Raw genomic sequence first — 25,035 nt, forward strand, 5'->3', positions numbered from 1 at the left:
GTTTGATGGGCTGAGCCCTCTACCACAGGACTTGCCCTTGGAAAGACTGTTACTGCAAAGGAGAGGCTAAGCCTACCTATAATTGTGCCTAAGGGTCTCCTCCCGAATGCCTCTTTGTTGCTCAGATGTGGCTCTCTCTCTCTCTAGCTAAGCCAAATTGGCAGGTGAAATCACTGCCCTCCCTCCTACATGGGATCTGACACCCAGCGGTGTAAATCTCCCTGGCAACGTGGAATATGACTCCTGGGGAGGAATGTAGACCCAGCATCATGGGATGGAGAACATCTTCTTGACCAAAAGGGGGATGTGAAAAGAAATGAAATAAGTTTCAATGGCTGAGAGATTCCAAAAGGAGCCAAGAGGTCACTCTGGTGGGCACTCTTACGCACAATATAGATAACCCTTTTTAGGTTCTAATGAATTGGAATAGCTAGCAGTAAATACCTGAAAATAAAACTACAACCCAGAACCCTTGAATCTTGAAGACGACTGTATAAAAATGTAGCTTATGAGGGGTGACAATGTGATTGGGAAAGCCATATGGACCACACTCCTCTTTGTCCAGTGTATGGATGGATGAGTAGAAAAATGGGCGCAAAAAAAAAAAAAAAAAAGGCACCCAGTGTTCTTTTTTACTTTAATTGTTCTCTTTCACTTTAATTTTTATTCTTATTATTTTTGTGTGTATGGTAATGAAAATGTTCAAAAATTAATTTTAGTGATGAACGCATAACTATATAATGGTACTGTGAACAACTGAATGTATGCTTTGTATGACTGCATGGTATGTGAATATAACTCAATAAAATTGAATTAAAAAAAAAGTTTGGTTAAATACTTTACTAAGCTCATAGGGAATTTACTTTCCTTTTTGCAGGCCAGATTTCCATAGTCAATAATCAGCTAATTGCTTCTTTCTCCAGTTCTGTGGTAGTGGTACAGTCCTGGGCTCTCTGCATTGTAAAACATCTGAGTTTAGATTGACTTTGCTGCTCCTAAAGTGGAAATTGCTGCTGGCCTTTTGAGGGCCTAAAAGAAAAAATAAACAAAAACAACTTTTTAGCATTCTGGAAAATGATTTCTACCCAGAGAGCCAGATGAGGGGGAAGAAAAAAAAAAAGAGATAGAAAGTAAAACTTTGCGTCTGCAATAAGAAGTGTTCCTGTTTTGCCACGTAGATATGATGGTTTTACACATGGATAGCAGTGTGCTGAAGGGGAAGAGAAGGCAATGCAAGACAATTCTTGCATTCTTGCTTCTGAACTGTGACCTCTGTAATTTCAAACCAGAGATTTGAATTGTGTCTTCATCTTTAATCTCTTCAGAACTCATGTTTTCAGTTTGTAGAAATATAAGTGAGTTTGTACACATTATCATTTTGTGTCATACACCTATCCTCCTCACTGCCAAAGTTCCTGGATTTAGATAAATATAACTAAAAGACAAACCCCAGCATGTTCCCACAAGTGTAGCTTAGATTCACATCCCAACAAACTAATTAGAGGTCAGGAGGCTGAAGGACTCTTGTTTTATTTCCAAATAACTTTGATGTTTTTGCCGACAGAGAGTCACTTTAACCTCTTTGAGACTCTGCTTTCTCATCAGGGATGATTGCTATGACGATTCCATGAAAAATGAAGAACTTTGCTATGCATAATGAACTCCATGAAATTAAGGGCTTGTTACTCTCAGTCCTTTGTATAGCTGTCCCCTCTAGTGGTATTGAACTCCTTAAAGGGTGAGGAATGTATCTTCTTCATATTTATATTCTAGCCATAGCAAGAATACAATTTATACATAATACAATTTTATATATGTGTGTGTGTGTGTGTGTGTGTGTGTATATTACAGTCTAATACAATTGCAGGCATAGCAAGTGTGCAATTCGTTAAAATGAGGAAAGAAAGGAAGGTAGTAAGTCGGAAGAGGCTCCATGGGAGTAGGGTCCCTTTGATCAGGGCCAATGTCTGCTTTTGTAACCCTCATCAGTAACAAGACCCAGTCGTCACTGGTAGGGCCAGATTCAGGTATCGGGCAGGAAGCCTCTGAGTCTCTGCCACTGAACAGTAGGGGGCGCACCCAAGTCAACAACAAGGATGCCACTATTTGCTGTACACATCTTTTTGCATTCACACTGCTTTCAACATGTATTCTTCATAGTCTTGACAACTACCCCTCATTCATCTAGTCAGTCAAAGAGTCTCTACCTGCCCTGTCAACCAGATTGAGTAGGGATAAAAGGAGAGTCATTCCCTCATTCATTCCTTCAACCAAACATGGAGCACCTACCAGGCTCTGTCGGGACTTGCTCATGGTAAAAAAGATATAGCCCCTTACCCCCAGGAACTCCAGGGCTGGTAGGAATAAAGAGTAAAATGTTCTGAAGACAAAAAGTTGGGGATGCCAAAAACAAAACAAAACAAAAACCCTCACAATTACTAATCACAGTCACTTTTTTCATAAGTCTATACTTGCTTAAAATGACTGTCAGTTCACTCCTTGGGGCGTGCAAACAGCAAACCTACAGTTCTCCAAGAGGACAGCTCCTGTTGGCACACAAAACTGATTTAGCCCGAGTCAGGAGTGAAGGGTAGCCAAGCGGTATCTCGGACACTCAGCTCTCAAGGCTGCCACTTCCAGGCTTTTTACGCTGTTCTGATACGTCCCTCCCACTGTGGAAAGGTGGAGAAGGCCCAGGGTCTTGGGAATTCCCGTTCCAACAATATTCCCCAGGTTCCTTAAGAAAAATGTTTTTAGTGTCTACTCCGTGCTGTATGTTCTGACGCGGGAGCAAAAAACCCGAATAATTAAGCTACTGACTATGGTTCACAATCCGGCGGCAGATACAAACTTCTCATATTATTTCTCCCCTACTTCTGAAAAGCCGGTTTCGTATACATTATTTCATTTATGCCTCAAAGCATCCCTATGAGTTCAGAACATAATTCACTTAGGCACAGCAGGTTACAGTTTACAAAGCGCGTGACATTCCTTATCTTAATCCCTCATATCCCGTCCGTTTTATAGAGGAGAAAACTGATGCTCAAGGAAGTGAAGAGCCCGGCTCTTAGGAAACATTTTAACTAGAGAAATTACGAGACCTAGGAAATTCGCAAACTGCGGAGAGAGACACGTTCTGAACACGTTCCCTACGGCTCCCACGGCGGCCTCCGCCGGAACTCGAAAGGTCCAGGGCGCCCAGGCTCCAGGAAGCCGCCGGGCAGCGGACCCTCAGGACCACGTGATCCGCTGGCTCGTCTCACGTGACATTTCTCATGGAGGCGGGGCCCCCGGCCAAGATGGCGGCTTACCTGCAGTGGCGGCGCTTCGTTTTCTTCGACAAGGAGCTGGTGAAGGAGCCGCTGGGCAATGATGGGGCTGCTCCCGGCGCCGCGCCTGCCTCTGGACCGGCTGCTTCCAAGTTCTTTTCCCTCCCTCCTGGCATCACTGTCTGCGACTCAGGCCGAGGAAGCCTGGTCTTTGGAGATATCCTTCCTCTGGAGCTGTCTCTTCCCTCCACGGATCCCTGAGGAGATCAGCTGGGATGGAATCTGTCCATCAGAGGGGTTCGTGCTGCGTACCACTTTCCTTTACACGGGGGCGCAGGACTCCTGTGGTCTGAGGGAAGAAGGAAGTCCATTCTCTAACTTGTTGCCAACTGAGCAATCCTGGGCAAGTCTTTTAACTTCTCTGGGCTTCAGTTTCCTTACCTGTAGAAAGGGTGTAAAATGCGGGGTTTGACAGGGTTACTTTCAGTATCGGCCGAAAAGAAATGGGTGCAATTTAGCTTTAAAAGACAAAGATGTAAGGCGTCACTATTACCTCCACTGCCCAATATTGTGGGCTAGGAGTAAATGAGACCAGGAGTTTGCTGCTTTGTACCTCATCTGCTGCCATTAAATTCTGGCCTTGCTTTTCACTCCTTTTTAAAGATGGGGAGGCCCACGAGATGATATGTAGAAGAATTCTGGAAAGTTTTAAAGAATGTTAGTTGTTATTTGGGTTCTGGTCTAAATATAAGTATCTCTCCTTGGAAAGGAGGTTCCTTGACTACCTGGCACATATGGAAGGTCAGATCTGGTTCTTGCCACGCTCCCTACAGCTTACTAGTTTCCAGGCCTACAAACTACGGGTGACACACCTGTACCAACTGAAGCAGCACAATATCCTGGCGTCTGTTGGTGAGGATGAAGAGGGCATCAACCCCCTGGTGAGTCCCAGAAAGGAAAGATCTAGAAGCCTGGGAATGGTTGGTTGTTGGATGGTGACTAGCATTTGTGTTTTTGGGGTCTGTCTACAGGTGAAGATCTGGAACCTGGAGAAGAGAGATGGTGGCAATCCACTCTGCACTCGAATCTTCCCTGCCATCCCAGGAACAGAGCCAACTGTTGTGTCTTGTTTGACTGTCCATGAAAATCTCAACTTTATGGCCATCGGTAAGCAGAAAGAAGGTGAAGCCAACACTTTCTAGTTCTCTATAAATTTTCTTCAGCATTGCTTCTGCAGCTGTACCTTATTGTTCACAGTGAGACCACTTAGTGCTGAACAGAGAGGCCTTTGAGGTATTAAAGTGTGGGATGGGAAGGCATTTAATTTTGTTTCTTTGAGAATGAGTCAGTGAGTACCGATCTTCATGTTAACCTTTGGAGAAATTGGGTGTGAGGAGAAAGCTTGGTACTTCTGATGGGTGCCTCAAATTGTCTTCTTTCCCCTCTGCTTCTCCATCTTTTCAGTTTCACTGAAATGCTGTTCTCTGTTCTCCGACAGGTTTCACAGATGGCAGTGTTACGTTGAACAAAGGGGACATTACCCGTGACCGGCATAGTAAGACCCAGATTTTGCACAAGGGCAACTATCCTGTTACTGGACTGGCCTTCCGCCAAGCAGGAAAGACCACTCACTTGTTTGTTGTGACAACAGAGAATGTTCAGGTGTGACTGGGGCCTCTAGTGTTAGGGGGCAGACAGGCAGGGATTTCCCCATTACTCTCGGGCAAGGGACTGACAGGAGAGGTAGGAGTCTTAAATTTTCATCATATAGATTTGAGTCATTTCCCCTGCTTAATATCTTTATTTTGTTGCTTAAGAGACTAGGAAGAATTAGAGTTAGGAAAAGAACTCTGGGCTTAGAGTAGAAAGACCTGAATTTTTTCCTACATAATTTGTTAAGTTTCTTTACCTCTCTAGTTCTCTGTGTTCCTAATTTATATCAGCCTACTCTCTAAGGCATATACTTGGGACAAAATAGTAAAAGATTGTTGCATTTGTTGCATACAGAATTCCTGTACTAGGCAGTAACAATATATATAGGGGAAAAAACATGATCCCACATTATATTTAACAAATGGGTGATGGTTAATGGAGAAGGCACACAGCCTGGGAAAGTCTTGGAGTGGTAAGAGACAAAAAGAAAGAAACAGGATGGAGATTGGAATACCTTTATGAGGCTTAGATGCTGCCTCCTCACAGGGAGCCTGTTAACTCCTTTATTATTTCTCGCAGTCCTATATCGTTTCTGGAAAGGATTACCCTCGCGTGGAGTTAGACACCCATGGTTGTGGCCTGCGCTGCTCAGCTCTAAGTGACCCTTCTCAGGACCTGCAGTTCATTGTGGCTGGGGATGAGTGTGTCTACTTGTACCAGCCTGATGAACGTGGGCCCTGCTTCGCCTTTGAGGGCCATAAGCTCATTGCTTACTGGTTTAGAGGCTACCTTGTCATTGTCTCCCGTGACCGGAAAGTTTCTCCCAAGTAAGGATGGCGGGGAGAAGGGAAAGAGAGAGGGATGGACTTGTTCACCAGAGTTAACCTGATTTTAAAATCCTAATGTCCAGATTTTAAAATCCTAATGGCCAGATTCTGCCAGTCTTCTCTTTTGTTTTTCTGTAGGTTGCACTTACACTTAGATGCAATTTTTACTGAAAAAAAAAAAAAGTGTGGTTTTGCTGCAGACATTTGTTAGAATGTACTAGAATGCTCCAGGGAATTTGGAGCTGGTATTGCTTTTGTTAACTCTTTAGTCAAAATAAATTGGGCAGGGGAAAAGGGATTGAGTAGAGGAGAAGCTGAAAAGTGCTGGGAAATGCACAGTACATTTTTTCAGAGCAATCTGAAAAGGGAAAGGGGGAGGTGGTGGTGTGCTGCATGTTGAAAGTACTCTCTTGTCCGAAGTTGGTTTGTTTTCATTCGGTACCAAGCTGAGTGTCTTATACATATCAGGTACTGGATGATTATTTGTTAAATGAATGGTTATCTGATTGTTCTTAATTTTCCAATCCGTTGCCTGCATTAATGATAGGATCCTATAGGGTAAGATCAGGTCAGTATGTTCTCTTCTTAAAACTGCTGGCACAATACTATGTGTTATGGGATGAGGTGCTGGAGGGGCCAAAGAGGTGACTTGTTGTAGGTAGAATGGGTAGGACGAAAGTTGTCATGGAAAAAGATATAAAGGGGAGCAGAGACAATACAAATATCTGATGTTATTCTCTTCTACATAGGTCAGAGTTTACCAGCAGGGACTCACAGAGCTCCGACAAGCAGATTCTCAACATCTATGACCTGTGCAACAAGTTCATAGCCTACAGCACCATCTTTGAGGATGTAGTGGATGTGCTTGCTGAGTGGGGCTCCCTGTATGTGCTGACACGAGATGGGCGGGTCCATGCACTGCAGGAGAAGGACACACAGACAAAACTGGAGGCAAGGCCGCCAGGTTCCCAGGGCTGACCACGGGCACCCAGAAGCAGCCACAGAAACAGGCTCCCTAAGTCATCTTGGCCAGGGTGTTTCCTTCCCTTTGGGTCACAGCTTACTCAGCTTCCATTGGGTAGGATTACAAGGTAAAGGGCCTGGGATGAGGCCTAGAGGGAAGTCGTGGCTGGGAACCTGAACCCACTGTCAGAGTCCTCTTGGTCTGCAGAGAACCTTGGGAGGGGAGGAGACATTGGTCTTGGGAGTATCTGGAAGATCTTCCCTGTCTAGGATCTAAGTAGATGGGAACTCCAAGGCTGTCTGGCTTGTGTGCTGTGGGCACATTGTGTGAAAGGTCTTCTTAGGACTGCTTCTACCAATTTTCTAATTTCTCTTCCTTCTAGATGCTGTTTAAGAAGAACCTGTTTGAGATGGCGATTAACTTGGCTAAGAGCCAGCACCTGGACAGTGATGGGCTGGCCCAGATCTTCATGCAGTATGGGGACCATCTCTACAGCAAGGGCAACCATGACGGGGCTGTCCAGCAGTATATCCGGTAAGTGTGGAGGTGCTTTGGGGTAGAGCCCTGAATGCAGGGACAGGCAGCTAGAGAGGCCCCAAACCCATGCTGGGGGCAGGGCATTGAACTCCACTAGGAGTTCTTTTTTCCCTGCGGAAATTGTGATGCCTCAGAGTGAGAGGACAAGTTACTTGATTGGGAAGTGTTCTAGTTTGCTAATGCTGCTGGAATGCAAAACACCAGAGATGGATTGGCTTTTATAAAAGGGGGTTTATTTGGTTACACAGTTACAATCTTAAGGCCAAAAGGTGTCCAAGGTAACACATCAGCAATCAGGTACCTTCACTGGAGGATGGCCAATGGTGTCCAGAAAACCTCTGTTAGCTGGGAAGGCATGTGGCCGGAGTCTGCTCCAAGGTTCTGGTTTCAAAATGGCTTTCTCCCAGGACATTCCTCTCTAGGCTGCAGTTGCTCAAAAATGTCACTCTTAGTTGCACTTGGGATATTTGTCCTCTCTCATCTTCTCCGGGGCAAGAGTCTGCTTTCAAAGGCCATGTCCAAAATGTCTCTGTAAGCTGAAGCTCCTCTCTCAGTTCCAGTGCGTTCTTCAAAGTGTCCCTCTTGGCTGTAGCAAGCTTGCTCCTTCTGTCTGATCTTATATAGTACTCCATTAATTTAATTCAGACCCACCCAATGGGCGGGCCAGCACCTCCGTGGAAATTATCCAATCAGAGTCATCACCCACAGTTGGGTGGGTCACATCTCCATGGAAACACTCAAAGAATTTCAATCTAATTAACACTGATAGGTCTGCCCACAAAAGATTACATCAAAGATAGTGGTGTTTGTGGGACATAATACATTCAAACCGGCACAGGAAGGGAATGTTTAGGATCAAATATTACATGACTAGTCTGCAAATGAGTTGATGAGTACCTTTTAAACTTTAGCTTGACCTTTGTTAATATTTATTATAACCCAGTTCTTCAAAGGGAAAAGGGTATTCATCTCTTGCTTCCCTACTTCCTTCCTTTGGTACTAATTCTTGGGATTTTCTGCCCTGGAAAGGGTTTTAGGAACCTGTCTAGCATCTTTGCTGAGCTATCTAGAATTCCTATTTGTAGCTAAGGTTTTTTTTTTTTTCACAATACGTTTTTTATTGTGAAATTTAACATATACACATAACAGTGATAACTTTAAAAGTATGATTTAACAAGTAGTTAGAAAGCAAATTTCATTGACTTCTGGTTACGGGTTACACTTATTGCCTTATTGTAATATATAACATATATACAGAAAGGTGATAAATTTCAAAGTACAATTTAACAAGTAACTATAGAACAAATTTCAAAGGATGTTATGTTCCACCTTTTCAGTTATTTCCTTCTAGCTATCCTAATACCCTAGTATCTCAGAAAAACTTATATAAAGATTCAGTATTTGTAATCCTTTGTTAAATCCTATCTTGTTTGTTGCTAACCCTTCCTCTTGTTTAATCACTTTCTCGATCTTCAGGGGTGTCTAGGCAGTGACCATCCTAACTTGTTGATGTTGAAAGGGGGTGTCAACAGTATGGTGAAGGGGGCTGCATCTTGTTGATCTTAAAGAGGCTGTTGCCTCTGGGTGTAGGACTTATCTGACATGGAAACATTCTGGTGGATTTTAGTTTCTGAGAGGTAAACTTAATGAGTGAAACTTTTATAGAATCTCAGGTAGGGACCTAGGAATTTAGGGACTACTATTGGTTAGGACATGGCATACTGTGGCCATTTGGGATATCTAGCTGGGGCTTGCATAAGAGAAAGGATAGCCTCTCGACTCTATTTGAAATCTCTTAGCCACTGTAACCTTAATTTGTTACCTTTCTTTTCCCCCTCTTGGTCAAGAAAGTATTTTCAATTCTTCGATGCCAGGGCCAGGCTTATTCCTGGGAGTCGTGTCCCACACTGCCAGGGAGATTCACTCCCCTGGAAGTCATGTACCACTTGGGGGGAGGTTAATGAATGTATTTGTTGATTTGGGCTTAGAGACAGAAAGGCCACATGTGAGCAACAAAAGACATTCTCTGGAGTTGCCTCTTAGACATAATTATAGGAAAGCTTAGCCTCCCTTTTACAGCCATAAGTTTCACAAGCGCAAGCTTTGGGATCAAGGGTTTGACTTATTAAGTATGGGGTTCCTGATTTCACTTAGCATATATTCTGTGTGGCTAAGTGTTTTGTTTTTTTTTTCCTTTTCAATTTTTATTGGGATTGTTCAGATATCATACAATCATCCAGATATCCAAAGTGCACAATCAGTTGCCCCCAACACCCTCTGTGCGGCTAAGTTTTAAGAACCAGAGCTCTGGAGCCTTGCTACTCAGGGTGTCCACAGTCTTATAGTATAAAAATCACCCAGGAGTTGATTAGAATGCAGAATCTCAGGCACCACCTCAAACCTACTGAAACAGAATTTGTATTTTAAGATCCACAAGTGATTCCTCTGCATGTTAAAGTTTGAGAAGTACGCTGATGAAGATGACATTTGATGCATGTGTGTCCCTAGAACCATTGGAAAGTTGGAGCCTTCCTATGTGATCCGCAAGTTTCTAGATGCCCAGCGCATCCACAACCTGACTGCCTACCTGCAGACCCTGCACCGGCAATCCCTGGCCAATGCCGACCACACCACCCTGCTGCTCAACTGCTATACCAAGCTCAAGGACAGCTCAAGGCTGGAGGAATTCATCAAGGTGCAGGGGTGGGGAATTCTTCAAGGGCCCCACTGAGCATGAGGTGGCCCCAGTAGGCTTGCCCTTCTTCAGCAGGTACACGCAGAGGAAAGAGTTGACCTTATTTGGGGACCAGAATCCACTGCTCCATCAATGAGGAAGAGGAATGGCTGTCCCTGCTAATCCTCTCCTGTCTCCCCTCTAGTTTTATGATGCCAGAACTTCCCATGGGGTCTAAGCCCAGGGAAATGGCATTGGTGGAGCCCTGTAAAGTTCCCTCGAAAGGTAGGGGCAGAGGAAAACGTATAGGTTTAAGTCAGAAACTTTCTGAGAGAACGTAATGTTCGAGAAGCATGGACTCTGGAGCCAGACTGCCTGAGTGTGAATCTGGGCTCTGCCCTTTACTAGCTCTGACCCCAGTCGACCAAGGTTGCTTCATGTCTCAGAGCCTCACTTTCTTCATCCATAAAATTAAAATAATAATAGTCTCTGCTTCTGAGAGTTGTTTTGAAGACTGATTTGTGTCTGTAAATCACTGGATTCATAGAAAGTGCTATATAAGCAATACTATCATTAATATAGTCTCCACTCTTATTTTAAGATGTCTGAGATGCGTGTTTCCTCTCCTTTCCCCAACAACCTCTGTGCTAATGACTTTGTCTGACGTCCCCCTGGCAGACGAAGAGTGAGAGTGAAGTGCACTTTGATGTGGAGACGGCCATCAAGGTCCTCCGGCAGGCTGGCTACTACTCCCATGCCCTCTATTTGGCCGAAAACCACGCACATCATGAGTGGTACCTGAAGATCCAGCTGGAGGACATTAAGGTGGGTGGTATCCTTGCTCAGGCAGAGCTGTGTTCTTTTTCTAGAACATCCCCGGAGTGATGAAAGTGTTCCCTGGTGTGAGAGCTGAGGGCCTGAGGATCCTTCCCAGGGGCCCAGTGGGTAAAGTGAGCCACTCTACTCTTTACCTCTCTCCACAGAATTATCAGGAGGCCCTTCGGTACATTGGCAAGCTGCCTTTTGAGCAGGCAGAGAGCAACATGAAGCGCTATGGCAAGACTCTCATGCACCACGTACCAGAGCAGACCACTCAGCTGCTGAAGGGACTCTGTACTGACTATCGGCCCAGCCCTGAAGGCTACGGTGACAGGGAGGTTCCCGGCTGCAGGGTGAGGCTTCAGGGAGAATAGCTTTTGGACAGCAGGGATCACCAAAGGGGCCTCTTGTGCACCAGGCCCACTTGCTGAGCCTCCTTTCCTCCCTTGCCATCCTAGGCCAACTCAGAGGAATTCATCCCCATCTTTGCCAACAACCCACGAGAGTTGAAAGCTTTCTTAGAGCACATGAGTGAAGTGCAGCCGGACTCACCCCAGGGCATCTATGACACTCTCCTTGAGCTACGACTGCAGAACTGGGCCCATGAGAAGGATCCACAGGTAAGGCCTGGCTTCCACAGGCAGAAGGTGCTGGAGAAAAGATGGTTCCTGCTTTGTACATTCTTACATCTTTTGTGGTTGCCTTTTGGAGCATTCCTTAAGAAAGACCAGCAACACCTCACCCTTGGAACTAAATGGTCCCCAGTGAAGACTGGACTAAGGGGAGGAGCTAGTTGACTTGCCTTGTCATAATAGACCTTGTAAGTTTTACCTTAATTCCAGCAGCTCCACCCTCCTTCCCTAGGTCAAAGAGAAGCTCCATGCAGAGGCCATCTCCCTGCTGAAGAGTGGCCGCTTCTCCAATGTCTTTGACAAGGCCCTCGTACTCTGCCAGATGCATGACTTCCAGGATGGGGTCCTTTACCTCTATGAGCAGGGGAAGCTGTAAGAGTTTGGGGAATTTCAGGGAAAGGGGCAGGGATCCAAGTAATTTTCCAGGACAGCCACTGAAGGTGTGCCCTCCCCCTGGCCCCAGGTTTCAACAGATTATGCACTACCACATGCAGCACGAGCAGTACCGGCAGGTGATTGCTGTGTGTGAGCGCCATGGAGAGCAGGAGCCCTCCCTCTGGGAACAGGCACTCAGTTACTTTGCCCGCAAGGAGGAGGACTGTAAGGAATATGTGGCAGCTGTGCTCAAGCATATTGAGAACAAGAACCTCATGCCGCCCCTTCTAGGTACTTGGGAGGACAGGATGGGTGGGTGGCAGGAAGCAGATCAGTAGGAACTCTGGGGCAAAGGCCCCTCAACTCCGTCCAGAGGGGCCTGCTTGGTTCCTTGTCTCATTTCCTTCTGACCCCAATTTTAGTGGTACAGACTCTGGCGCACAACTCCACAGCTACCCTGTCAGTCATCAGGGACTACCTGGTACAAAAACTGCAGAAACAGAGCCAGCAGATTGCACAGGACGAGCTCCGGGTGCGGCGGTACCGCGAGGAGACCACCCGCATCCGCCAGGAGATCCAGGAGCTCAAGGCAAGGTACATGGCGTCTGGATTTGGGAAGGTGTTTGTGGGATAACTATATTCTTCACAGGATGTCATGAAATACTTTTCATAGATGGAGCATGTGTGAGAAATTTCACTCTTGAAAATCTGTTTGAATGGAGCAGTTCCAAAGAATGACTGACTACATAGATCATTATTTATTGGGTTTTGGAGGATATTATATATATTTTATCTTTTCTAAGCGCACACCTACGTTGTAGTTGGAAGTCATTCTGAAGTAAAAATTTTGCTTTAGAAAATGCAGCAAGTGGATAATTTAGACATATTTATAGTAGGTAGTAATCAGTACTCTTTAGTCTTACCTGCCCTTAACATTGTGTAAACTGTTTATTAGACAGCAACAGTTTCTTCATTCCACAATATTTAATAAGCCCAAGCATGTTTTAAATGACGCAGGAAAAAAATGTCCTGCCTTTATGGAACGTACGTTGGTAAACATGTTAAATAGGTAATATATCGAGTATGTTAGGTAAGGGGAATGGGGTGAAGAGTGTGTGTGTGCGTGTGTGTGCACGCTATAATTTTAGATAAGGTGGTTGAGAAAGGCCTCACGGAAAGGGTCACACCTGAGTAAAGACCTGAAAGACAATTCCTAGCAATTGTGAACATGAGAGAGAAACAGAAATATCCCCCTGGGTTCCTTGGACTTGCTGTGAGCATGCTGAGACTTACTCCAGGTCCAGGGCTGTCGTCCTCCATGGATGCTTTGTAGATGGTAAGAAGGGCAGGGTCTGTGGTCCCTGAGCAGGGACCTTCCTTGTCAGCCCAGGCTGCCTTCTCTCTCCACTTAGGTCTTGGCTCTGCCCGCAGAGTTTTGTCACTTGTTTCTGGTCTCTCTTGCCCATAGTCCAAAGATTTTCCAGAAGACCAAGTGCAGCATCTGTAACAGTGCCTTGGAGTTGCCCTCAGTCCACTTCCTCTGTGGCCACTCCTTCCACCAGCACTGCTTTGAGAGTTACTCAGAAAGTGATGCCGACTGCCCCACCTGCCTCCCTGAAAACCGGAAGGTCATGGATATGATCCGGGCCCAGGAACAGAAACGCGATCTCCATGATCAGTTCCAGCATCAGGTGGGGATGAGTGGGGTAGATTGGGCAGGGAATGCTCACCAATGTCACAGAAATCCCTCCAGGAGCACTGGAGGATTTGTTCCCTTTTCTCAGGTTTGTGGGGTGGGGACCATTTAGGAAATGAGCACTTCAGTCCTTTCTGATTCTTATTTCTTCCCTCCTCTTCCCCTGCAGCTCAAGTGCTCCAATGACAGCTTCTCTGTGATTGCCGACTACTTTGGCCGAGGTGTTTTCAACAAATTGACTCTGCTAACCGATCCTCCTACAGCCAGGCTGACCCCAAGCCTGGAGGTGGGGCTGCAGCGGGACCTGCTTATGCACTCCAGGAGGGGCACTTAAGCAGCTTGTAGGAAAGAGTGTAATAGTGGAGGCTTAGTATTGTGGACAAGGTGGAAGAGAGGCAGAGCTCTTGCAGGAGGCAGGCACATGTGTCCAGGACCCACTCTGAGCTGATGTCATGGCCCTCGGTACTAAAGAGGCTTTTCTTTTCCTGCCTTCTCCTTTTGTCAGCCTGCTATTCCTCCTGTTGACTGTTTTGAGCAGGGAAGGTCATTCCAGACCAGCAGGGGAGGGCACCTCAGCAACCCGATTATGGACAATAGCAGCTTTATTCTCCATCTAAGAGTACCAGGCTGTGCTTGGGTCCTTGTTCCCAGAGTCTATAAATAAAATAAAATAATAACTTGGGGGTTGACTAATTTCTTCTGGAGACTTCCTGGTGATTCTTAACTGTGCATAAGGCACTTCCCTCTGCTCTCCCAGAGCTCCACTTCCCTTCTTGCAGAAAGAGTTCCTTGAAGAGCATGTGGACTTGCTCTCATTCCAGTAATGGGTGGGGACTGTGGCATTTAAGAACAGCTCAATTTGAAGAACCTCTGCAAAAAACCTAATGACTGAGCTCCAAGAGCAGCTTAGAATGAGGCACGCAAGGTAGATCTTGTTCTTCAGTTTTGCTTGTCTCTGTGGCTCTTATTGAGGCAAAGTCTCCAAGCAGGAGGCAGATTCTGATGGAGATCCTTGGGCTTAAGCCTACCTTTAAAATGGGTAGGGTAGTGACTTGCCATACTACTCAGTACCAGATGATAAACAGAAAAAACCGTCCTTTATTGAACCAATTTTCCCCCTTTGAAGTTGTCAGTTGAAGTTTGTGTTGCTAGGCTTCTGTGTGTAATCTGAGTCTGACTGCCTGCCAGGAAATTGCTCCTAAGGAGTTGATTTAAATTGAAGGAAATAATTTAGTTTAGATGGTATTTAGAAAACACAGTTTGAGTACAAACTCTGAATCAGCTGACCCGAGTATGAATTCTGGGTGTGCCATTTGATGTGGGACAAGACTCTTACCTACTCTGAACTTCATTTTCTTCATCTGCACATTCAGGGTTATAACACCGTGTAAGGAGCTAACGGGTGTCCATTCTTTGTGTGCCTAATCCATGATTTAGGCCTACCTCAGAGATTGGAGGTTTGGTTCCAGACCACTGCATTAAAGTGAATATTGCTGTAAAGTGAGTCACACGAAGTTTTTGGTTTTCCAGTATGTATAGTTATGTTTATACTATACTATAATCTACTAAGTGTGTAGTAGCATTATGTCTTTAAAAAGTGTACATTTCTTAATTAAAATGTGACAGACATAAAGTGAGCTCATGCTATTGGAAAAATGTGTCAGCAGACTTGCTTGACACAGGGTTGCCACAAACCTTAAGTTTGCAAAAAGCACAGTATCTGCAAAGCACAATAAGACAAGGTATGCCTGTACTTATTTGTGTTAGCAGAAAAAGCACGTTTTCTATAAAGTGCTTTTTCCACTTAATAGTGTCTTGGCACTGCCACTTAATAGTTATTTATCTTCAGGCTGCCCTTTAGTTTCTCCCAACCAGTTTCATTTTTAAAATAGAAATGTTGCCTGCTTCAGGTCTGTAGTAAAACTAAGTTTGAACAGAGCAATGGGAGTACTGCACAAGCAGCACTAATTGCTTGTGCAACAGCTAGGGAGGTAAAGTTGTCCAATTCTGGAAGATTAGCCTTCTGGAGCAGCCATTTTATTTGTAGAGGATGAATCCAGCCTAGGGGGCTTGGTGACTTGTTCAAAGACCCTTTACTCCCAACCTGGCATTTTAAGACTAATACAAACTCTTTTTCCTCTTAGACATGGCTAACATTGGCTTAATTACCATCCTTTTGGGTAACTGTTGGAAGGGACTGCAGAGACTATTTTGTGGATAAATCTGTGGGAAGCATATTTTAGCCACTGACCATCAGTATTCCTGGCTCAGAAATGGGTGGTAGACAAAGAGAAAAATTAAAAGAAAAAAAATAATAGGTGGTAGGCCTATGACGCCCACCGGGCCACCAAGTGTGGTAGGGGGTGGAGAGAAGAGCAAGGCTCTCTTCTGTCGCAATCATTCTAATTCCCGCCCAGAAGAGAGCACCTCCCCTTTAAGGGAGGGCGCCGGAAGTGACACAAGGCCCCGTGCGGATCCCGGAGTCTGAGGCCCTAGGAAGAGTGTGGCCTCTGCGTGTCGCCACCGTGGGCTTGGGGGCCGGTGCCTGGGTTCCTGGACCTTGGGGGTACCTTAGCAACGCCCCTCGGCCTATTTCCCCAGCAAAGCCATGTCGGGTAACGGCGATGTGGCTGTAACGCCGGTAAGTCCTGAGCTGGTGACCCTTACAACCGGTCTTCCGGGCCAGTGATTGGCCCCAGGTTGCCATCCTCCGTCGTCTATTGGTTGGAACGGCTGTCCATCAATTTTTTTTTTTTGCCCGAATTGTTTTTTAAAGGGCCAGTAGCGGGGTCGCCCTTTAGGAAGGAGGTAAATCACTGGGGCCGGGGTTGAGAGTGGAAGAGATGGTCTCGAAAGGAACCCCCAGACCTGCGGAGATGAGGGTGGGATTCCCGCCAAGCCTGGGGTCCAGGGCTCCAAATGTAGTAATTCAGCTTGGAAAAGTTGGTTTGTACGCGACCGGGTGCTATACTCCGTGATCTTTTTGAAAGAGTCACCGCTGAGGCGGGATGTAATGCCCTTTGGAAGATGTTCCCCTGGGGTTCGGAAAGCAGAGCATATCCCCAAGTCTCAGAATTGCAGACGAACATCTTGGAAGCGTGCTCTGAACTCCTCCATTTTTTCAGCCATACCCTACTCTCAGAGCCCCCCAACCGTGACACACCATTGGGTTACTACAGTGGGTAAGGGGCAAACCCTAGGCCCTTCCAGCCCACCTCCTGAGCTCAGGGCTGGTGGAGATCTAAGCTACAGAGCCGGTGGTGGCCACTGCCAGCCTGAGATAAGAAGAATGGGCAGCTGCTTATACCCCACGTCCAGCAGGCTGGTGAAGAGTGGGATTTTTTGCCTTTGCGACATTCCAGGAAGACCTGGATTGTTAGCTGTGTGACCCTACGCAGGTCGCTTCACCACTCAGAGCAGCCTCTTCTGTAAAATGGGTCCCAGAGATTCCTACCTTGTTTAGGATTGTTGTGAAGATTGAAAGTAACCAATAGCTCTAGCATGTAAGTGCTCAACAAGTACTTATTTTTAATGGACTAGTTTGACTTGAATATGGTGTGCAGATTCATTGAATATAAAGGATTATAAGAATCTGGCCATTCTGGGACATTAGATTTCTTTCTGTGGGCCCCCTGTATTCCAGAATTTTAGTGGCCGTGTTTGGCAGTTTCAAGCCTAGCCTAATTTGCTCAGGGTCTCCCAGGGTTGATGTATTGGAGGAGTGAGAGCAGCACACTGTCAGCTCCTTCAGCAGCAAAGGCCCCAGATGCCTGGCTGCAAAGGAATGCCACGGGATGAAGATCCCAGAGCAGGGGAAGTTGACAGTGGTTATCTACATTGGTTACTGGCTGATCTAGAAAGAAATAGGACCTCTGTCTTGGTCTGTAGAACCCAGCTCTACCTGCTTGGCACTGAACACCTTTGTCCAAGGTGCCCTGGCAGGAGGAAGAGGTGTGTCCTTTGAGTTCTCTGCTTGGGTTCTGATGTCCCAGGATTTCCTTGTTGGTGAAATCAGAGGCAGCACCCTAGATGAATAATGGATTATTAGGCAGCTCAGCCTCGTAGTCTTAAAGAACATCTAGGCAGAAGAAACTTGAATCCAAACCTCTTCATTTTACAGACGAACAAACATAGGTTCAGATTGGGTGATGTGCCCAAGGTTACCCAGCCAAGAGGCTGAGCAGACTGTACATGAGATCTGTTGATACCAGTCTTTTCTGTATGCATCCCAGCCAGATTAAGGGACCCTCGTGTGGCACTGGGGTAGCTCTCGGCATCTGGGTGTCACAGAAGCTTTCTCTAGTGCCTGTTATGTTGGGGTTATAGAGACGACTCTAGTGACTCAGCTCAAGTTCCCCTGTGTGGCCCCAGCTGCCCTGCCCCTGCCAGCCACTGGCCCCACCCTCCCTGTGGCCAGGCTGATGGGCCTTATCTCCTTACCCACCTGGCCCTGTGCAGCACCCTCACTGAGAACTGCCTTCGCCAGTGTGGGCTTGGGGGCTCAGTGCCTGGGTTCCTGCAACAGCAGCAACTGGTCCTGCTCTTGCTTCCCTCTGGTCTCTGCTGCTCTGGATCCCTGAGTAGGCAGAAGGTGCTGAGGAAGGTAACGGGACCATACTTGGTGTGTTTCCCCACTAAATCTAACGGGTCACAGGCCAGGGGCTGAGGTTCGTTTCTTCCAGCCAGTGGTTCTGGTTCCTGGACAAGGTGTTGAGGAATACGAGGGACAGAGGGGACTGTGACCTGGGGACTTTTTCTGCAGGAAGAAAACAGCCCAAAGATGAGAGTGATTCGTGTGGGTACTCGCAAGAGCCAGGTGAGTGCAGGTGTGGGGTTGTGGGGTTGGAGGTTTGCCAGGAGAGTTCTGGTGTTCACGGTATCACAGGTTGGGGACCAGAGGGCTGGTTCCCAGCAGCTTGAGGATGAAGGTAATGGAGTAGCTGGAGAAGATAAACTGCTGGGCATTAAATCCCACTCGGAATGGCAGACTGCATTCTGTGGAGGGATGGTCCCTGGCCGGGGACGTGGTTGGTGACAGAGGACTCCCAGGTCCAACCCTTTCTATTCCCAGGTGGACACTCAGTCCCCTCTCTGAAGTCTGATCCTTTAAGGATCTCCCTGATGCTGTGAGGGTCTGAGCTTGGAGCAGTGGCCGGGGGACAGCAGGACTAATCCAAATCTCTGCCCCTAGCTGGCTCGCATACAGACAGACAGTGTGGTGGCAATGCTGAAAACCTTATACCCGGGCCTGCAGTTTGAAATCGGTGAGTTGTCTGGAAAGGAATGGAAACTACTGGTAAGCCCAGTACCCCTGGAGGGGAGCCAGAGCCTGCCTCCACCGCCTCCAGAATTCTTGGCTGCTCCCATTTGGAAAGCTCTATTCTCTAAACACCTGCTCGGACTTCACGAGCCAGCCTGGCATTTAGCGTTTCCTGCTTCGAGTCTTGTTCTCTCTTTTTACAATTAACTAATTTATTAATTAATAATCAGTTAATATTAATTAGTTAATTATTAATTATGGTAGCATATATGTCATAAAATTTGCCATCTTTACCATTTTTAAGCGTATAATTTAGTGACATTAATTACTTTTACAACATTGTGCTACCATCATCACCTTCTATTACTAAAATTTTTCTTCACCCCAGTCAGAAACTCCATAGCCATTAAGCAATAGCTCCCTATGGCCCTTCCCCCTAACCTCTGGTTACCTCTAATCTACTCTATGAATATGCTTATTTTTAGTCTCTTTGTAAGTGTGTCTGCTCTTCTGTGCTCGATTATAAATCCCCAGAGGGTGGGGGCTGAGGCTTATGTCCCTCTGTACCCGCCTTGAATCTTAGGACAGTGCAGGGCTCAGTAGAGGCCCCTTAAGTGCTGATTAATGAGTGACTGATTGATTGGCTCTCTCCGTAGTTGCCATGTCCACCACAGGGGACAAGATTCTTGATACTGCACTCTCTAAGGTAACAGTATCTTCCCCTCAATCCTTGCCTCCTCCTCATGTCTTCCTTTCCTTAAGAGATTCACTTTGAGGCTCTTTCTTGCCTGGCAGATTGGGGAGAAGAGCCTGTTTACCAAGGAGCTGGAACATGCCCTGGAGAAGAATGAGTAAGTGAGAGACAGGAAAACCTGGTGCCCTTCCAGTATCTTACTGGGGCTCCAATGCTCTACAGACCTGGATATCAGCTAGGTTGCTGGGCTTAAACCTTTGGTGGGGCTAGCACATGGGTCTTTTCAGGATCCAGAAGAGGAGTATGTTCCGGGAAGAGGGCTGAGGGGAGTGGGCCCTGCGGTGTTGCTCAGGAAGGCCTGTTCCCCAACTGCTCTAGGCTCAGCCACTGAAGTAGAAGCATGGGTGGATGGAGGAGGGGTGGGGCCTGCTGCTCAGACCTTCTTACTTCCCTCTCCCATCTCTCTAGAGTGGACCTGGTTGTTCACTCCCTGAAGGACTTGCCCACTGTGCTCCCTCTGGGCTTCACCATTGGAGCCATCTGCAAGTAAGGAGGCCGGGGAGAGGGTAGGCATTGTGTTAACGTCTGACTTTCCCCTTGGGACTTGGTCCTCTGCTAACTGGGCCATTCTCCTCTGCTTTGAGGAGTGTTGAGCATGGCAGAGAACTTGGAAAATGCCAATTAGTTGGCTATCGAAAGAGAATCTGGGTGACTCCTGAACTGAAATCCTTTCCTCATTCTATGAACTTCCCTCTACCCCCAGGCGGGAGAACCCCTACGATGCTGTTGTCTTTCACCCCAGATTTGTTGGGAAGACCCTAGAAACCTTGCCAGAGAAGAGGTGAGCAGGGCCTGGCCAGGCACCTTGGTGGGATGTGCACAGAAGATGGAGGGATGGGAAGGAAGCAAAGCAGTGCTGGCCTAGGGTTAAATCTCACTTGAAACCCTCCCTCTGAGCAGTGTGGTAGGAACCAGCTCCCTGCGGAGAGCGGCCCAGCTGCAGAGGAAGTTCCCTCATCTGGAGTTCAGGAGTATTGTATCCTTTTGGAGGAGGGGGAGGGGACAGCAGCCAAGGCGGAAGGCAAGGTCCAGAGGGCCCCTGGAGTACAGAGTGGAAGGGGCTTCCAGAGCAAGTGGACTGTGGGGGCAGTGGGCTATCTGTCCTTCCATCCACTCTGTCCATCCATTCACAATCCTTTACTGTTTTGTTAGCCTCAGCAAATGCTTGGCACTGGGAATAATGGTGAACACAATAAACATTGTCCCTGCTTACAGAGAGTTTACATTTTAGTTAGGGAGACAAACAGGCACTGATGACACAGTGATACTGAGCAGTCATTACTTCTGAGGGGATGGAGGGTGCTCCGTTTATTTATTTATTTTTATATACTACTGTTTTGTTTTGATTTTTATGATGAATATGCAGTGCTTTTTGTAAAACTAATTTTAAAAAAATACTACGTGCTAAGTGCTTCAGTGGGAAAAGTAGGGGATGCTGTGGAAGCCTGAAGACTTAGAGGGTCAGACTTAGGAGGTCAGAGAAGTTTTCTCAGAGATTGGTAACCTTGGGCAGGTTATTTAACCTCTGTCTCATTTTCATCATTTGTAAAATAGGGATAATAATAATATCCACCTCACAGTATTGTAGTGAAAATCAAATGAGTTGACATGTGAAGTACTTTAGAACAGCGTCTGGCACGTAGTAAGTGTGTTAGAATTGTTAGCTGTTATTATTAAGCTGAGAACTGAAAGGTGAAGTTAACTGGATAAAGGAAAAACTTTCAGGCAGAGGGCACGGCATGAGACTACCCAGCTCTCGTGGTCCTTAGCATCTGCCCCACAGCGGGGAAACCTCAACACACGGCTGCGGAAGCTGGACGAGCAGCAGGAATTCAGCGCCATCATCCTGGCCGCGGCTGGCCTGCAACGCATGGGCTGGCAGAACCGGGTGGGACAGGTAGGAACTGCCCTTGTCCCCTCCTCAGTTACCCTTCATCTCCTCCCTGCCCATATTCACATCCTGAACACCCCACCTCAAACACAACAAGGTGGGGAGTGAGTCCCAGCTCAGGAAGGTTGGGAATCAGAGGGCAGACTCCCACTTTTGCCTACCCAGGCTTCCCCGTATCTCCATCCCCCTGATGGCTTATTCTGCCTCCACAGATCCTGCACCCTGAGGAATGCATGTATGCTGTCGGTCAGGTATGCTTGACCAGGGAAGCCAGCATACTGATGTATCCCTTCCCTTTGTTCTCAGTCAAGAAGCTGCTCTCACAATCTTCTGCATCTGCTAACTCCAGAATGAACATTCCCAGGGAGGGATAGGCCTTGAGAGGCCTAAAGGCAGTAGGGAGCAGGGACGGGGTGGGGGGGGTGGGGCAGAGGGGCAGGAGCAATTCCTATTCTTCGCTCCATTGGTTGGGGAAGATTGGGCCTGATGTGCTAGGCCTTTTTCCCACCAGGGGGCCCTGGGTGTGGAAGTCCGAGCCAAGGACCAGGACATCCTGGATCTGGTGGGTGTGTTGCATGACCCCGAGACACTGCTCCGCTGCATCGCCGAACGTGCCTTCCTTAGGCACCTGGTAGGGCCTGGGCTCCATCTGTGGAGGGGTGGGACTGGGGGAGTTGGGGAGGGCAGTGGGGAGCTTTTTCAAATTAACACTGGGTATATAGTGGCAACTCATCCGTGTTGAATGTTGCATGTGGACTCAGGTCCGGGCACCCAGCATCCTTTTTGGTTATCCCCTCAGAGGTATGTGAATCTCTGGTGGTTCTGGTCACAGGGTGAGGGTGAGGGTCCCTGGTGCTCATGGGGAGACCATCTTGTTGCAGGAAGGAGGCTGCAGTGTGCCAGTTGCAGTGCATACAGCTATGAAGGATGGACAAGTAAGCAGGGAGATGGGTGGGAGGGCAGGGAAGGACTGTGACATTTCTCCCTGGGCATCCTGAGCTGTTTAGAGGGGTTTCTAAGCAGCCCCTCTCAGAATATGCTGAGGCAGCTATTTCTGTTCTTAGCTGTACTTGACTGGAGGAGTCTGGAGCCTGGATGGCTCAGATAGCATCCGGGAGACCATGCAGGCCACCATCCATGTCCCTGCCCAGGTACCAAGCCAGGGGGAAGGGGGAGGTATAGTAAACAAAAAGCTGCAGGTGCTCTTCCCTTTCATTCTGCTCAATCCCACCTCCTTTCCTCACCCAGCACGAGGAGGGCCCTGAGGATAACCCACAGTTTGTGGGCATCACTGCCCGGACCATTCCACGAGGAGCCCAGCTAGCTGCTGAGAACCTGGGCATCAGCCTGGCCAACTTGTTGCTGAACAAAGGGGCCAAAAACATCTTGGACGTTGCAAGGCAGCTTAATGATGCCCACTGACTGGTCTGAGGGGCACAGTGCCCCATTCTCACTGCTGACTGGGGAGTGATTCCACCCCAACGGTCATAGACTTCCAGGGGCCTGCCTTGCCTTGGTGACTGCCTGGCCTCCTCAGTAGGTGGGGTCTGCATCTCTTTAGAGAAAAACTCCAAGCCATAGCCTTTGAATGTAACCAACTCTACTAATAAAGCAGCTCGGAAGGTTGTTTTCTTCCTGTTCTTTTCCAGTGGGGTAGTTAAAACAGGTAAATGGACAAACCCAAAACCCTTTACTCTTTACTAAAGAGGCCAGGACACTACCTGGTTCTCCTGGAACATCTTTTCCACTTCAAACAGAAGGAACCGTTTCCCAGGAAACACAGAACTGTAATCCCTAAAATCCCATGGCTTGCCCCTTCTTCAGTTAATGGTAGACCCTTATATTAGGTAGTCCTCCACTGTACACACTCTAAAATCATCAATCCTACAACTCTTTTGCAAAATGAAAAGACTCATTAAAAAAAAATCATTTAATAAAACTAGTCCATCTGAAACTCCCCAATACCTAAGGTACTAGTCTTGGATGGGTTATCTGAAAAATTCCAGTTCAGAAGCCGACAGAGGCTCAGTCCAGACAGGGATGAACTGACTTGTGCTGGTATCTAGGAGGTGCTTGCATTGCTGAATTGAATTGTTGGAAACGAAATCAGGGTGGAGGGTACATCCCACAGGCCTAGCTGCCAGTCTGTTTCAGGCACCCACACATGTTGTCCATGCAGGCCAGCTGTGACCCCCAGCTGGAGGCCTCTGCCCCTCCCCCAAACTTCTTCCTGGGAAGCAGTCATCTCTGGCGAAACAGGTTCTTATCGCAAAGTGTTGTCTCGCCTAGGCCGCGCCAGACAGGCCTGTGAATAAAGATGGAGGGATCGGATGGGAAAGCCCGTGACTTGGCAGCAAAGGGCGTACCCGAGCAAGTGATCAATCTCTCTCCCATCAAAGCCTGGAAATCAGCAGTCACGTCTGAAAAGTACTGGGCTAAGCACCAAGCTGGAAAGGTAACATGACCAAGCTGCAGCTGCGGTGAGGGCCTCTGCCGGCCGCACTCGGCACCAACTCACCTTCAGGGCCGCCGGGCCCCGGCTGCACATCTCGGCCGGCCGGCAGCGGCGATTGCAGAGCGGGAGGCCAGTCTCCCAGGAGGCGCTCGCGTCTCACCGCCGCCCGGCAGCAATTCTGGTAGGGGTGGATGAGTAACTAGCCTTGGAGAGCAGGGGCCGCTCGAGAGAGCGACGGGGAAGCGGTGACGGAGCAAGGCAGAGCCGGCGAGCCCTGTGCTTCTACCACTAAGGAGTCCGTTTTTCCCACCTCCCCGCAGATGAAACAAACGAGGGCCTGCAAGACCCGCCGCTGCGGAGGCCGGAAGCGGACGCGCGGAGACGCCGGGGGGCGTGGGGGGTGAGGGGTAGGGGCCCGGGACGGGGGAACGCCGGGAATGAAGGCTGCGGGCCGGGGTCCGCCGCTCTCGGAACCAGACGCGGTTCAGCTCTTCCCGTGAGGGCTGTGGTGGCCCTTAAAAGGGCCTTTGTGGTGGCATGGGGAAGGCCGGGAGCGGCCCGGCTCTGGCGTGGCCGCCCTCAGTACTCCTGAGAGGCCTGCGTGGCCTTCTTGCCGCCCGCAGGCGCCTTAGGCCCGACGGTGGCGCTGGTCTTCTTGGGCAGCAGCACGGCCTGGATGTTGGGCAGGACGCCTCCCTGGGCGATCGTCACGCCGCCCAGCAGCTTGTTGAGCTCCTCGTCGTTGCGGATAGCGAGCTGCAAGTGGCGGGGGATAATCCGCGTCTTCTTGTTGTCGCGGGCCGCGTTGCCCGCCAGCTCCAGGATCTCGGCCGTTAGGTACTCGAGCACTGCGGCCAGGTACACGGGCGCGCCGGCGCCAACTCGCTCCGCGTAGTGGCCCTTCCGCAGCAGCCGGTGAACGCGGCCCACAGGAAACTGGAGCCCCGCGCGCGACGAACGTGACTTTGCCTTGGCGCGGGCCTTGCCGCCAGTCTTGCCGCGCCCCGACATGCCGCGTGAGGTAGAGAACGTTACAGAAGCAGGCTTCAAGACGCCAGCCAACAACCTGCCGCCGCAGTCTAACTGCTGCCGCTCGCTCCACCGGGCCACTTTTATAACCCCCAAGACACACCCCCGCGCCCTTCTGATTGGCTCTCTTCTCTGATATCTGCCTCCGGTTGGTTACTGTTAACCCTTCGGTGACGCGCCTCGAAGGAGGGGGAGCGCCC

The 25,035-nt window shown here is 48.2% G+C and overlaps 3 protein-coding genes across 9 annotated transcripts; 2 read left to right on the plus strand and 1 right to left on the minus strand.

Annotated features, from left to right (window-relative positions):
* The first annotated feature begins 3,269 nt into the window (after positions 1 to 3,269).
* Positions 3,270 to 14,127, plus strand: VPS11 (VPS11 core subunit of CORVET and HOPS complexes). Of its 2 annotated transcripts, none has more exons than XM_037841686.1 (16): positions 3,270 to 3,566; positions 4,039 to 4,210; positions 4,301 to 4,436; positions 4,768 to 4,931; positions 5,502 to 5,749; positions 6,499 to 6,700; positions 7,096 to 7,247; positions 9,759 to 9,945; positions 10,603 to 10,749; positions 10,908 to 11,096; positions 11,202 to 11,363; positions 11,608 to 11,747; positions 11,839 to 12,041; positions 12,173 to 12,344; positions 13,219 to 13,441; positions 13,616 to 14,127. In XM_037841686.1, the coding sequence occupies exons 1-16, from the start codon at positions 3,370 to 3,372 to the stop codon at positions 13,778 to 13,780; spliced, it is 2,859 nt and encodes a 952-aa protein (XP_037697614.1). In that variant the 5' UTR covers positions 3,270 to 3,369; the 3' UTR covers positions 13,781 to 14,127. The 2 variants fall into 2 exon arrangements, with proteins under 2 accessions (XP_037697614.1, XP_037697615.1); XM_037841687.1 differs by having other exon boundaries at positions 3,300 to 3,486; positions 4,062 to 4,210.
* A 1,764-nt stretch (positions 14,128 to 15,891) lies between these two features.
* Positions 15,892 to 22,977, plus strand: HMBS (hydroxymethylbilane synthase). 6 transcript variants are annotated; one of them, XM_037841688.1, is made up of 14 exons: positions 15,892 to 16,087; positions 18,209 to 18,262; positions 18,638 to 18,710; positions 19,363 to 19,412; positions 19,502 to 19,557; positions 19,869 to 19,946; positions 20,164 to 20,241; positions 20,361 to 20,436; positions 21,244 to 21,357; positions 21,564 to 21,602; positions 21,863 to 21,982; positions 22,233 to 22,286; positions 22,416 to 22,502; positions 22,600 to 22,977. In XM_037841688.1, the coding sequence occupies exons 1-14, from the start codon at positions 16,055 to 16,057 to the stop codon at positions 22,771 to 22,773; spliced, it is 1,086 nt and encodes a 361-aa protein (XP_037697616.1). In that variant the 5' UTR covers positions 15,892 to 16,054; the 3' UTR covers positions 22,774 to 22,977. The 6 variants fall into 6 exon arrangements, with proteins under 6 accessions (XP_037697616.1, XP_037697619.1, XP_037697620.1 ...); XM_037841691.1 differs by having other exon boundaries at positions 22,151 to 22,286; positions 22,600 to 22,739; XM_037841692.1 differs by having other exon boundaries at positions 22,184 to 22,286; positions 22,600 to 22,739.
* A 289-nt stretch (positions 22,978 to 23,266) lies between these two features.
* Positions 23,267 to 24,928, minus strand: LOC119538601 (histone H2AX). The gene has a single exon (XM_037841694.1). The coding sequence runs from the start codon at positions 24,815 to 24,817 to the stop codon at positions 24,386 to 24,388; it is 432 nt and encodes a 143-aa protein (XP_037697622.1). The 5' UTR covers positions 24,818 to 24,928; the 3' UTR covers positions 23,267 to 24,385.
* Between the last annotated feature and the right edge of the window lie 107 nt (positions 24,929 to 25,035).

Source organism: Choloepus didactylus, chromosome 6 (assembly GCF_015220235.1).
Source record: "Choloepus didactylus isolate mChoDid1 chromosome 6, mChoDid1.pri, whole genome shotgun sequence".
Lineage (NCBI taxonomy): Eukaryota > Metazoa > Chordata > Mammalia > Pilosa > Megalonychidae > Choloepus > Choloepus didactylus.

Excerpts from the sequence above, each read along its gene's own strand:
- VPS11 (XM_037841686.1), top strand. The coding sequence starts at position 3,370 with ATGATGGGGCTGCTCCCGGCGCCGCGCCTGCCTCTGGACCGGCTGCTT. Across the intron at positions 3,567-4,038 it reads GGAATCTGTCCATCAGAGGG|GAGGTTCCTTGACTACCTGG; the intron begins GTTCGTGCTGCG and ends CTCCTTGGAAAG. Across the intron at positions 5,750-6,498 it reads GACCGGAAAGTTTCTCCCAA|GTCAGAGTTTACCAGCAGGG; the intron begins GTAAGGATGGCG and ends TCTTCTACATAG.
- LOC119538601 (XM_037841694.1), bottom strand. The coding sequence starts at position 24,817 with ATGTCGGGGCGCGGCAAGACTGGCGGCAAGGCCCGCGCCAAGGCAAAG.
- HMBS (XM_037841688.1), top strand. The coding sequence starts at position 16,055 with ATGTCGGGTAACGGCGATGTGGCTGTAACGCCG. Across the intron at positions 21,358-21,563 it reads GGCAGAACCGGGTGGGACAG|ATCCTGCACCCTGAGGAATG; the intron begins GTAGGAACTGCC and ends CTGCCTCCACAG. Across the intron at positions 22,503-22,599 it reads CCATCCATGTCCCTGCCCAG|CACGAGGAGGGCCCTGAGGA; the intron begins GTACCAAGCCAG and ends TTCCTCACCCAG.